The sequence below is a fragment of the Callithrix jacchus genome, chromosome 7, assembly GCF_049354715.1.
Source record: "Callithrix jacchus isolate 240 chromosome 7, calJac240_pri, whole genome shotgun sequence".
NCBI lineage: Eukaryota > Metazoa > Chordata > Mammalia > Primates > Cebidae > Callithrix > Callithrix jacchus.
The window spans coordinates 72730236-72741822 of record NC_133508.1 but is presented as its reverse complement, the minus strand read 5'-3'; the positions used below and the strand labels follow the sequence as shown (position 1 = coordinate 72741822).

The 11587-nt window shown below is 46.4% G+C and overlaps 1 protein-coding gene across 3 annotated transcripts; it reads left to right on the top strand.

Annotated features, from left to right (window-relative positions):
- The first annotated feature begins 196 nt into the window (after nucleotides 1-196).
- Nucleotides 197-11587, top strand: TRAPPC3 (trafficking protein particle complex subunit 3). Of its 3 annotated transcripts, none has more exons than XM_002750614.5 (5): nucleotides 197-346; nucleotides 8716-8813; nucleotides 9064-9163; nucleotides 10212-10394; nucleotides 10843-11587. In XM_002750614.5, exons 1-5 carry the CDS (start codon nucleotides 305-307, stop codon nucleotides 10960-10962), a joined length of 543 nt encoding a protein of 180 aa, XP_002750660.1. In that variant the 5' UTR covers nucleotides 197-304; the 3' UTR covers nucleotides 10963-11587. The 3 variants fall into 3 exon arrangements, with proteins under 3 accessions (XP_002750660.1, XP_008999142.1, XP_008999143.1); XM_009000894.4 differs by having other exon boundaries at nucleotides 197-607; XM_009000895.4 differs by lacking the exons at nucleotides 8716-8813; nucleotides 9064-9163.

Below are 11587 nucleotides of genomic sequence, written 5' to 3'. Positions count from 1 at the left end.
CAAGGGCGAGCTGGGCTCTACCAGCCAGGCGCGCGCGGAGCATTCCGGGAATTGTAGTTGACTGCGTTAAGAGGCGGCACTACCAAAGGGGCAGTTGGGTGTTGTAGTCCGACGTTTGTTGGGCGGGAGTTACTCACGTCGGCCGGACCACGAGTCCCGTGGTGCCCCGCGGCAGGCCGCGCAGGCGCAGTGAGTCAGTACCGGTCAGTCCTGTGGGCTGAGGGGCAGCGGCTCGGCGAGCGGCGTCTGCAGGGGTCGCCGAGCAAGCCCGTGGCTAGGCGAGTGGGGCGGGGCGGCCGGCACCATGTCGAGGCAGGCGAACCGTGGCACCGAGAGCAAGAAAATGGTAATTTGGAGCGCGTGACCTCAGTGGGCGGGGCGAAATTGAGATGTACGGGGAAGGGGCCCGGCGCCGAGCGCGAGGCGCGATTGGAAAAGGGCCCTCCTGTGAGCTCCGGCTGCAGGTAGCCTCTTGTGGGTTACTCCGGGGGCGTCCCAGGTAGGTTAGGGGACCGCCGGAGAAGTTCCCCGGAGGAGACCCCTTTCCCGTGGAGACCCCGCCCCCAAGGCCTGAGTGCATCTCCGTCCTAAGCCAACGACAACGACGGTAATAAATACCAGTAACTGCCACTTACTGCCCTCTGACTGTGTATTAGACACCGGGCCACCCACTTTGCATGCATTGCAGTATCTCAGTTAATCTGCAGAGTAACCCCTATCAGATGGATAACATGATTGCCATTTTATAGCCTGGAGAGCTTACGTAATTTGCCCACATTTACACCTGGGAAGTTAGGATTTGGACCCGTGTCTAATTTCAAAGCTAATGTTTCAGACTGTTAGGCTATACTTTTAGGCTATAGTGTCTTGCACTGTGGCATGGGTATTGTGAGAGATGCTCAGATAGTGGTCGTGCCAGAAAGGAACGTTCTATTCAATAGAATAAGAGGTGCCCCAGAGTAAGCAGTGAGTGGTGCCCCTCTAATGGAGTGGGTGGCTCCCTTTCTCTGGGAATAGTGGGACACCGTATGGTCCTATAAAGTTGGAGTAGGTGCTGGGGCTGAAGGCTAAGGTCATTTTTCTCCCCCACCAACCCCCGAGATGAAATCTTGCTCTGTCTCCCAGGCTGGAGTGCAGAGGCACGGTCTCGGCTCACTGCAACCTCCACCTTCCGGGTTCAAGCGATTCCCCTGCCTCAGCCACCCGAGTAGCTAGGATTACAGGTGCCCACTACCACTCCCGGCTAATTTTTGTATTTTTAGTAGAGATGGGGTTTCACCATGTTGGCTAAGCTGGTCTCGAACTCTTGACCTCGTGATCTGCCTACCTTGGCCTCCCAAAGTGCTGGGATTACAGTGGCCTCTAAGGTAATTTTTCTTTAAGAGACCTTCCAGGGACCTTTAGATCTTCAGTTTAACACTCTCCCAACTGAGCTATTTCGGCCACCCTGAGACCTTCCTGTCAGGCCTTCCTTTTCTTTGCCTTTTTTTTTTTTTTTTTTTGAGACAGGGTCTTACTCTGTTGCCCAGATGCATGCAATGGCCTGATCTCTGCTCATTGTAACCACAACCTCCTGGGCTTAAGCGATCCTCACCTCAGCCCCCAAGCAACTGGGACCACAGGGGCACACCACCAAGCCAGGCTAATTTTCGTATTTATTATAAAGACAGTGGTTTGCCATGTTGCCCAGGCTGGTCTCGAACTCCTAGGCTTAAGCAATCCTCCCGCCACAACCTCCCAAAGTGTTAAGATTACAGGTCCAAGCCACCATGCCCAGCTTTGTTTTGAATTTAAAAGCAATATCAAGGCTGGACATGGTGGCTCGTGGCTGTAATTCTAGCACTTTGGGAGGCTGAGGCAGGAGGATGGCTTGTACTCAGGACTTTGAGACCAGCCTGGGCAACATAGTGAGATCTCATCTCTAAATAACATAAAATATAAATAAATAAATTAATTAAAACAATATCTGAGGTTGCATGTGGGCCAGACCGAGGCCCTTTTTTTTGACACTCCTCTCTTGATGGGATGATCAGATTTCCCTCTCACCTTGACATCTTAAACCAGGAGCAGCCACCAGAATGGGCTGCAGGAAGCCTTGTTCTCCAGATTAGTATTTAACCCCTTTCAGACCCCTTTTGAAAAACTGATGAAAGCTATGGATCTGCTCCCCTAATAGTACATGGGCAGAAGTAGGGAGACAGAAATGGAGACAATACAGGGGTATAGTACTGCCTGGGACTGAGCTCTGGTTTCACCACCTACTTGCTGTGCGACCTTGGGCAAGTTTCTGCAGTGTTCTGAGCATCAGCTTCATCTTTTTTTTTTTTTAAGAGGTAATAATAGTACTTATATTATAGCATTGTTCTGAGGATTGAGTGAATGCATGAAAAACTAGCAGTATAACCATGCATCTAAAACACAGTTGACACTGTCAACTAGCATCCTCTTTAGTAAATATTTAGTAGACAAACATGTACATAAACATTTACTTAAATTTTGTGGGTCTTTGCAGGCCTCTAAAGATAATTCATGGATTACAGGTTAAGAATTCCTGTTTTGGTTGGGTGCGGTGGCTCACACCTGTAATCCCAGCACTTTGGGAGGCCGAGGCGGGCGAATCACGAGGTCAAGAGATCGAGACCATCCTGGCCAACATGGTGAAACCCCATCTGTACTAAAAATGCAAAAATTAGCTGGACACGGTGGCATGCACCTGTGGTCCCAGCTACTTGGGAGGCTGAGGCAGGAGAATCGCTTTAACCCAGGAGGCAGAGGTTGCAGTGAGCTGAGATCGCGTCACTGCACTGAAGCCTGGCGACAGAGCATGACTTCTGTTTCAAAAAAAAGAAAAAGAAAAAAAACCTGTTTTTGGGCCGGTTGTGGCTCATGCCTGTAATCCAGCACTTTGGGAAGCTGAGGCACGTGGATCATGTGATCAAGGAGTTCGAGACCAGCCTGGCCAATAGTGAAACTCTGTACTAAAATACACACACACACGCACACACACACAAAGCCTGTGTTTTGAGGAAATACCAAGAGTTCATTATAAAATAAGATTTTTTTTTTTTTGAGACGGAGTATAGTGGTGCAGCCTTGGCTCAGTACAACCTCTGCCTCCCAGGTTCAAGCAATTCGCCTGCCTCAGCCTCCCAAGCAGCTGGGATTACAGGCATGCACCACCATGCTTGGCTAATTTTTTAATTTTTAGTAGTGACGGGGTTTCACCATCTTGGCCAGCTTGCTCTGGAACTCCTGACCTCAAGTAATATGCCCACCTCAGCCTCTCAAAGTGCTGGGATTACAAGCATGGGGCACTGCATCCAGCCTTGGTTTTTTTGTGTTTTGAGGCAACTATAGCACAGATTTGTTGAAAGTACACTCCACAGAGCAGGAGCAGGCTTGAGCAAATAGCTCAAGAGCCACCTAAATTGTTAATATGCCCGAGTAACTAGATTTTAGTCTGTGTAAACAGAAACAGCCTTTTTGTCCAATAAACTTTTCCTGAGCCCCAACTATATGCAGAGCTCTGTGCTAGGTGCTGTGGGAGATGCAACGATGAAGTCCTAGTTTTTAACTTTGAGAAGCACATACTCTGTGAGGGAGACAGAAATGTATACCATATATACTGTGTCTTCTAGCAATGGAAAAATAAAAAGAAATATATACCATACAGAGGTATAGTGCTGCCTGCAACTGAGTCCTAGTTTCAGCACTTACTTACTCTATTACCTTGAGCAAGTTTGTTCATTATTCTAGCATCAGCTTCGTCATCTTTTTTTTTAGTGAAGTAATAATAGTACCTATATTATAGGCTTGCTCTGAGGATTGAGAGAATGCATGTAAAGCTAGCAGTGTAGCCGTACACCCAGAACCGTTACAGAACACAGTTTACACTCAGTAAGTGTCCTCTAGATGTGTTATTAATAAAGCTAGTAGCCTTCATGTGCCTGTATGGGGGTTGGCTGTGGAATCCCATGGACATGTGACCTACCCTTCTCTTGTGTCAGATTACTGTGACCCAACCCAGCTCAACCCTGAGCTGAGGTGAGCTATTACTTAAGTAGAAGCATTTAGAGTCTCCATGACAGAAGGCTGAAGGGGAAGAGAGATGGCTGGATTTAGTCTTGCTACTGATCCTCCTCCTTCAGCTGCTGGGGAGGATTCACACTGGATTACCTATTTTGACAAAAATAGTACGAGTCTTGGAGCATTGGCTCTAGAGACCAGCCCCCTTAAGGAGATCTGACATTTTGTTTGGTGTACTAACTGGAAGAAAGGCCTTCTGAAAACTGTCAAGTGGTGTCTCACCCTTTAATTTACTTTGTTCAGGTTGTACCTGAAGTCCTTGGAGATCCTGTTAGCATAGCTGCTATAAATCCTATGGTTTCTTGTCTGCAAGGCATTCAAGTCCATTGTCTCACTAGATCCTACCAACAACCTTGCTAATGGCAAGACAGATTTTACTGTTACTTTTTTTGAATTAGAAGATTGAGGCTTAGCCCAGTGAATTGATTTACCTAACTACTCACAGCTGTTAAGCAGCAAGTCCAGACTCAGAATCAGGTCTTCAGAATCTTTCTGTGTCGTCCAGGCTGGAGTACGGTAGTGTAATCACAACTTATGCAGCCTTGACTTCTCAGGCTTGAGTCATCCTCTCACCTCAGCCTCCCTGGTAGCTGGGACTGCAGGGTTGCATCACCATGCCCAGCTAATTTTTTCTATTTTTTGTAAAGATGGGGTCTCACTCTGTTTCCTACGCTAATCTTAAACTTCTGGACTCAGGTGACCAACTCTGACCCCCACCTCGGCCTCCCAATGTTCTGGGATTACAGGCATGAGCCACCATGCCCAGCCAGAAAGTTGTTTATATTGATTCAAAACCTCCTTCCTTATTACTTGTCCTCCTCCCCCCCCCCCCACCCCGAGATGGAGGTCTCGCTCTTGTTTCCCAGGCTGGAGTGCAATAGCTCTATCTTGGCTCACTGCACCCTTTGCCTCCTGGGTTCAAGTGATTCTCTCAGCTCAGCCTCCCAAGTAGTTTGATTACAGGCACCCACCACCATGCCCAGCTAATTTTTGTATTTTTAGTAGAGACCGGGCTTCAACACATTGGCCAGGCTGGTCTCGAACTCCTAACCTCAGATGATCTGCCTGCCTCAGCCTCCCAAAATGCTGTACTTGACCTCCTTGAACCTAGTTCAGGGTGCTTTCTAGCACTACACCACATGGAACCAGTTTAAGAATAAAAATAAGAATGTATTTCTTGGGTACTCCTGTGCAACAGGTGCTCCACAAACATTATCTGATTGAAATTTCATTGGAATTGCAGAGTAACTTTGAAAGGCAAGTAGCATTGTCATCATTTTACAGATGCTCAACTATAAGGAGGCTGTCGAGTCTCAGTTACTTAACCATCACCTGTAAAATGAGGATGAATAATATTTGTTCTGCTAACCTCTCATGGTTGTTATGACAAACTATTATGAAAATAGATGTGTTGCAGAAGAGATTCGTGTTTCTGGTGGTTGCAGAAATGTGGTGTGTGTCGTGAAGAAAGTGGGCTGGTTGGACTGGCTGACCTTTATGATCCTATGAGAAGTTTTGTTTTAAAGGTCGAAAGGGCTGAAACCCAGGTCTTCAGACTCTGCAACCTCCTGTTACTTCTCTGATTTCCTCTTCTGTTCTCTCTTGCTTACTGTTCTCTAATGCCAAGGGTCTCCTGCTATTTCGCAGGCACACCAGGCATACTTTCGCCTCAGAATCTTTACAATTAGTGCCTAGAATTTTTTCATCCAGGCTTACCAAATATCACTTTAGTGAGGCCTTCCCTGACTACTCTATTAAAATGACCACCTCCACACATTCACACGCATATGTAAATAGCCCCTAATCTGGTTTTGTGCTTTATTTTTCTCCATAGCACCTATCACCATCTGGCAAATCATGTATTTTATTTGGCTGTATTGTCTCTCTCCGTCCTGTTAGATAGCCTGGTACGCAGAAAATGTTGAATAAATGATTTGTTTTTCCTAAACCATAGCCCCACTCCTATTTTATTTGTTTATATTTATTTTTATTTTTTTGAGACAGGGTCTCTTTTACCTTGGTGGGAGTACAGAGGTGCAGTCACAGCTCACTGCAGGCTTGATGTCCCAGGCTCAAGCCATCCTCCCACCTCAGCCTCCCAAGTAGCTGGGACTATAGGCATGTACCACCATGCCTGGCTAATTTTTAAAATTTTTTTGTAAAGTTGGAGTCTCAGTATGTTGCTCAGGCTGGTCTCAAATTCTTGGGCTCAAGTGATCCTCTTGCCTCAGCCTCCCAAAGTTCTGGAATTACCAGCGTGAACTACTGCACCTGGCCCTTACTTCTATTTTTAAAGCATAAAGGCCTTTAAGTTATACATTTATGTCACTCACAGTTCTACAACGGCTTAGTTCGTAATTGAGGATGAAAACAGACTTGCAAATCAGGAGAGGGTATGGAGAGCCTAACTCAGGGATCCCATTCCCAGAGCCCAGTTATATTGATTTTATGACCACCAACAGATCTGTCCAGCACCTTGGTTTTTCTTATTGGTAAATAGGGGGTAGCTGCATGTATAAGGTGCTTGATACTGTCATGATTTGTTTGTTACTTGGCATCATGGTGGGCTGAGGCTTTTGGAGTCTCCATCCAAGGGCTCATTAATAATGAAATGAAAGCTCTCCTGATTTAATGCAGTGGTGCCAATTCCCTGGACTGGTAACTGCTGGATTGTTTCCATCCATTCATACCCAAACCATTCTAATGCCAAGCCCTTGACTTTACTAAAAAAAAAATCCTTCCCTGCCTTAACAGCTTCCCCTTAATTCCCGTATTTGGTAAACAGTCTCTTGGAGACACTGATGTGACTGTTTTAGTTGAGTTCAAAGGGCCTCCTGATCCTGAAACTGATTTTCTTTGACTAGTGCAGCTACGTTTTTGGGTATTTTTTTTATTTGTTTCTATTTTTGTTTTTTTGAGGAGGGCTTATTACAGTTGGGGGGAACAGTGGGTAGGTTGACCATTGACTTGGAAACCTTTGATTTCTTTTCCCCCAAAATTACTTTTTTCCTTTTCCTTTTTCTTTTTTTTAAATGGAGACAGAGTCTCGCTCTATCACCCAGGCAGGAGTGCAGTGGTTCACTGCAACCTCTTCCTCCCGGGTTCAAGCAATTCTCCTACCTCAGCCTCTCGAGTATCTGGGACTACAGGCGCAAGCTCCACGCCCAGCTAATTATTCCTATTTTTAGTTGAGACGAGGTTTCACCGTGGTTGCCCAGGCTGGTCTCGAACTCCTGGGCTCAGGCAGTCCGCCTGCCTCAGCCTTCCGAAGTGCTAGGATTGCAGGCGTGAGCCACCGCATCTGGCTACTTTTTTCAGTAATTAGCTGTTTGTCTTTGGGCACATTCTTTAACCATTCTGGGTCTCAGTTTCCTCATCTCTAAAGTGGGATTAATTCCTGCCTTTCCTAGATTACTGTGTTATCGTGGGATAGAAAATGAGATACAAGTAGAATGCAGTATTTAAGCAAAAGGCATTCAGCTTATTATTATTACAGTGCCCTCATCATCAGGCCATGGGGATGGGGTGAGGAGCATTAGGGTCTGTGAGCCCTGGCTTTTACATTTCTTAGAATTTTTTTCCCCGTTGTCTAGTAAGAAAATTCTTGAATGAAAAGGAAAAAAAAAAATTTCCCCAGAAAACTTGAAGAGAGGAAGGTTCTTTGCTTCAAACCTGACAAGCTTCAGATTGTCAATGGGTGGTTATCAGGATAACCATGGACAATGAAGGAAGGAAGGAAGTCAATGGGTGGTTATCCTGATTTTTCAGCCCTATTTCTGAGTGAATCTGTTGGTCCAGATGTGCTGTTAATATGTTTCTGACTTTAACTCTGATAATGCCTTTCCCCCTGCCTGCTGCTTTCATTCTGTAGTCTTGATACTTGTCATTCATTTCACTTCTTCATCAATTTCTTGATAGATAAGTGACAAGATCCTTATCTCAGAAAGTTTCTGTGATTTTTAACTGCTATTGTAATAGAAACCAGTTGCCTCTGAAGAATCATCTCTTTTTCTGGAAATATTTTAGCTGTGCGTTAAGAACATTATTTTCTCCCAGGCTGGTGACTTTGGAAAGGGGTCATCAGTGCAATGAACTTGGTCTGGGACGTCCTTCCTTCCCCATGGACTGGGCCCCTGGATCCTCTGTTCTTTCTGGGAGGGGCCTTGGGAGTGCAGTTTGCTCCAGGCCAGGACATTCAAAGATATGCAGAAGCTGTTGGTCATTGGTCGCCCTTGCCAGCAACAGAAGCTGGTTTGTAAATGCCTGTTTCAGGTCTTTCACAGTATCTTGTGAATGGCTGTTGCTCCATACCAGATTCTGGTGACCTGACCTGAGGCTTGACAGCTGTGGTGGAGACTCGGGTTGGCAGAAGCCTACCTTGGCGTGTTGGAAGAGTAATTGCTTAGGGCATAAGGTGCCTTCTACAGCCCATTTTGCAGTAGTTCTGGCTACAGCCCTGCCGCTTTGAACTTATGGGCCAAATTTCCTGGCTCCTCCATAGGGGATGATGTTCTTTCCCTCCAGACACAGGTGGAGGGAATCCTGACAGTTGCATGAAGACTGATCCAGACTCTCACCACACTCCCTTTTGTGCTGCTTGGTCCTGACTGCCTTTTGAATCTCTTTTAGAGCTCTGAGCTCTTCACCCTGACCTATGGTGCTCTGGTCACCCAGCTATGCAAGGACTATGAAAATGATGAAGATGTGAATAAACAGCTGGACAAAATGTGAGTGAGCAGCTCCTTTACAGGAGAGACAGAAATGGGCCTCCCAGCACACTGAGTCTGTATTGTCCTTTAGAGCTTAAAACAGGGTTCTCTCTCTTTCTCAGCCAACAGTTTGGGTACATTCCCACTGAACTCACTTATTGGAATGTTTTTGAGATTATCCCCATTTTTCCTTTACCACCAACAACCTTATGTTGAAAAATAAGATATTTAGATTCCATCATAGTCTATTCTCTAATTTCCTCTCCAGGGGCTATAACATTGGAGTTCGACTGATTGAAGATTTCTTGGCACGGTCAAATGTCGGGAGGTGCCATGACTTTCGGGAAACTGCAGATGTCATTGCCAAGGTCATTATTCTGGGCCACCTGTCCATGCTGAAGAATTACTGCTGGGAGGCACGGCTTACCACTCTTTCTGTCTCTCTTAGAGAGGCCCTTACTTTCCCAAAAGACTGGGTTGGCAGCTCTTTGGGCCAAAGGAGCGTTCCAGGTCATTAGGGAATAGCATTTAATCCCCGTGGGCTAAAGCCCCACTGAAATCAAAGCCTGAGCTCTTCCACCGTGAAGGTGTAGCAGAGTAGCATGGGGTAGGGAATACAGACTCAAACCTGGCTCCGATACTTACTTAGTTCTGTGTTTAGGTAAGTTACTTTTAATTTCTTTAATTACCAGTTACCCCGGAGGCAGAAGCAGAGGAATCGCTTGAACCTGGGAGGCGGAGGTTGCAGTAGTGAGCTGAGATTGTGCCACTGCACTCCAGCCTGGTGACAAAGCAAGACTCCGTCTCAAAAAAAAAAAATGACATAGCACCCATAACTTTGTGGTGTCAGTTACCTAAAAATTGGTCTTTCTGTTGTAAGCTTGCTGGTCATACCCAAATCCTAAAGAGGATTGACAGTGGAGAGAGCTTTATGAGAATTTAGAATTAGGAGGGTAGATAGGGTAGGACATTTTTCTCTGCCCAGTAACATGTATTCACTTTCAAGAAGGTGCATTCAGGTAGCACAGTCAGAGGACAGGGAAGTGGGTTAGGGCCTCTCTGCACTCAGGCAGCCACCATGTCAGAAGACGAGTGCTCCCTGAGTGCTCCCTTCCACTGAGAGGTACAGGCAAACAGTGAGTGAGTTGTTGCTTACTTGTATGATGCCTAGGAAAGAAAAAGGTTTCTGGGAAAACAAAACGACAGCCAAAATTGTGTGATGCCATGAAGGGGAGGGCGCAGCATCATGCACAGACCCTTCTCCTTTGTTGCATGAGTATCTAAAGCCTCATCATCTTGTGGAGGCCATGGGTTTTTGCCTGAGCCACTTACTTCCCCTGTTCCAGTTCTGTCACCCTCCCTGTGGTACAGTTACTGCTACTCTTCCCCAAAGTGCTGTTGTGTGTCTCCTGACAGGTGGCGTTCAAGATGTACTTGGGCATCACGCCAAGTATTACTAATTGGAGCCCAGCTGGTGATGAGTTCTCCCTCATTTTGGAAAATAACCCCTTGGTGGACTTTGTGGAACTTCCTGATAACCACTCATCCCTTATTTATTCCAACCTCTTGTGTGGGGTGTTGCGGGGAGCCTTGGAGATGGTGAGTACAGCTCTTTATCTTCTGGGACACCTAAGACGCAATAGGAACTTGATAAGTGTTGAAATGAATGAAAGAGAGAAAACAAAGGCTTTGGCTCACTGCCTGAGATGGTGATGCTGCTGAGGTAGGATCCAAGTCAGACATCTTTACATGCTGATGCTTCTCCCTACCAGCCCGGGACATGGTGTTGTCAGGCCCCAAAGCCCAGGAACATCCATTGTCAGATTGGCTTATTTGGTGACAGTCTCAATCTTGGGTATTCTTTGCTGAGTTTCTCCTTAAGGGTCAGGGCCACTGTCTTCTGTAAGGGAACGTTGGTGCTGTCAATCCTGTCTTTGTGGGAAACGAACCCTACATGCCGTGGATGAGTCAGTTATGCCCCATCCCCACTGGTTCCTTAGAGGCTGTGGTCAGGCAGCTACCCCTTCATTTTCCCACTGTCCCCCAGGTCCAGATGGCTGTGGAGGCCAAGTTTGTCCAGGATACCCTGAAAGGAGACGGTGTGACAGAAATCCGGATGAGGTTCATCAGGCGGATTGAGGACAATCTTCCAGCTGGAGAGGAATAATCATTCCTTGGACTCCAGGATAGCCAGCAGGAACACTGTTGGAATCAGCAGGCCTCTGTGCTTCCTCTGCCCTCCAGAACTCAGTGACTCTTGAACATGGATGTTATATATTCTTATAACCTGTTTCCATTCTCCATTCAAATAAAGAGCAGACTGTGATATAGTCCATTTACCCCACGTGTGCACATTCAGGAGCGACATTCTTTGCTCCCATTCCCTTGAGAAGGGCTGGATGTAATCACCCTTGGTTGGACTAAAAAGTGCTCAAACCATTTTACATTCCTGTTTGAATTTTCCAAAGCAAAACCCACTTTGACCCCATTAAGAGGCAAGCCTGGCACATCTATCCCCAGGCCTTTAGAAAGCCATTTGCCTCAGATGGCTATAGGGTTGTGGGGTGGAGGGAGGAAAGGCTGGGAGGGAGTGGGTAGGAATTGCTAGCTGTAGTGTGACACACCATAGTGCTTGCCAGGAAAGGAGCCAGTTATGCCAGAAACACTGACTTCTGGGAAGCCACCCAGGTCTCATTCCTCCCTGCTGTTCGGAGGCAACATCTCCTCTTTTTACAGAGGGTACATCCTTTTTTCTTACAAATTCTTCAATAAAGACACATTCTTGAGTGAAA

Bases quoted from the DNA above. Each gene is read 5' to 3' on its own strand.
- TRAPPC3 (XM_002750614.5), top strand. From the start codon at position 305: ATGTCGAGGCAGGCGAACCGTGGCACCGAGAGCAAGAAAATG. The intron at 8,814-9,063 runs GTGAGTGAGCAG...TTTCCTCTCCAG, and splicing joins AATAAACAGCTGGACAAAAT to GGGCTATAACATTGGAGTTC. The intron at 10,395-10,842 runs GTGAGTACAGCT...ACTGTCCCCCAG, and splicing joins TGCGGGGAGCCTTGGAGATG to GTCCAGATGGCTGTGGAGGC.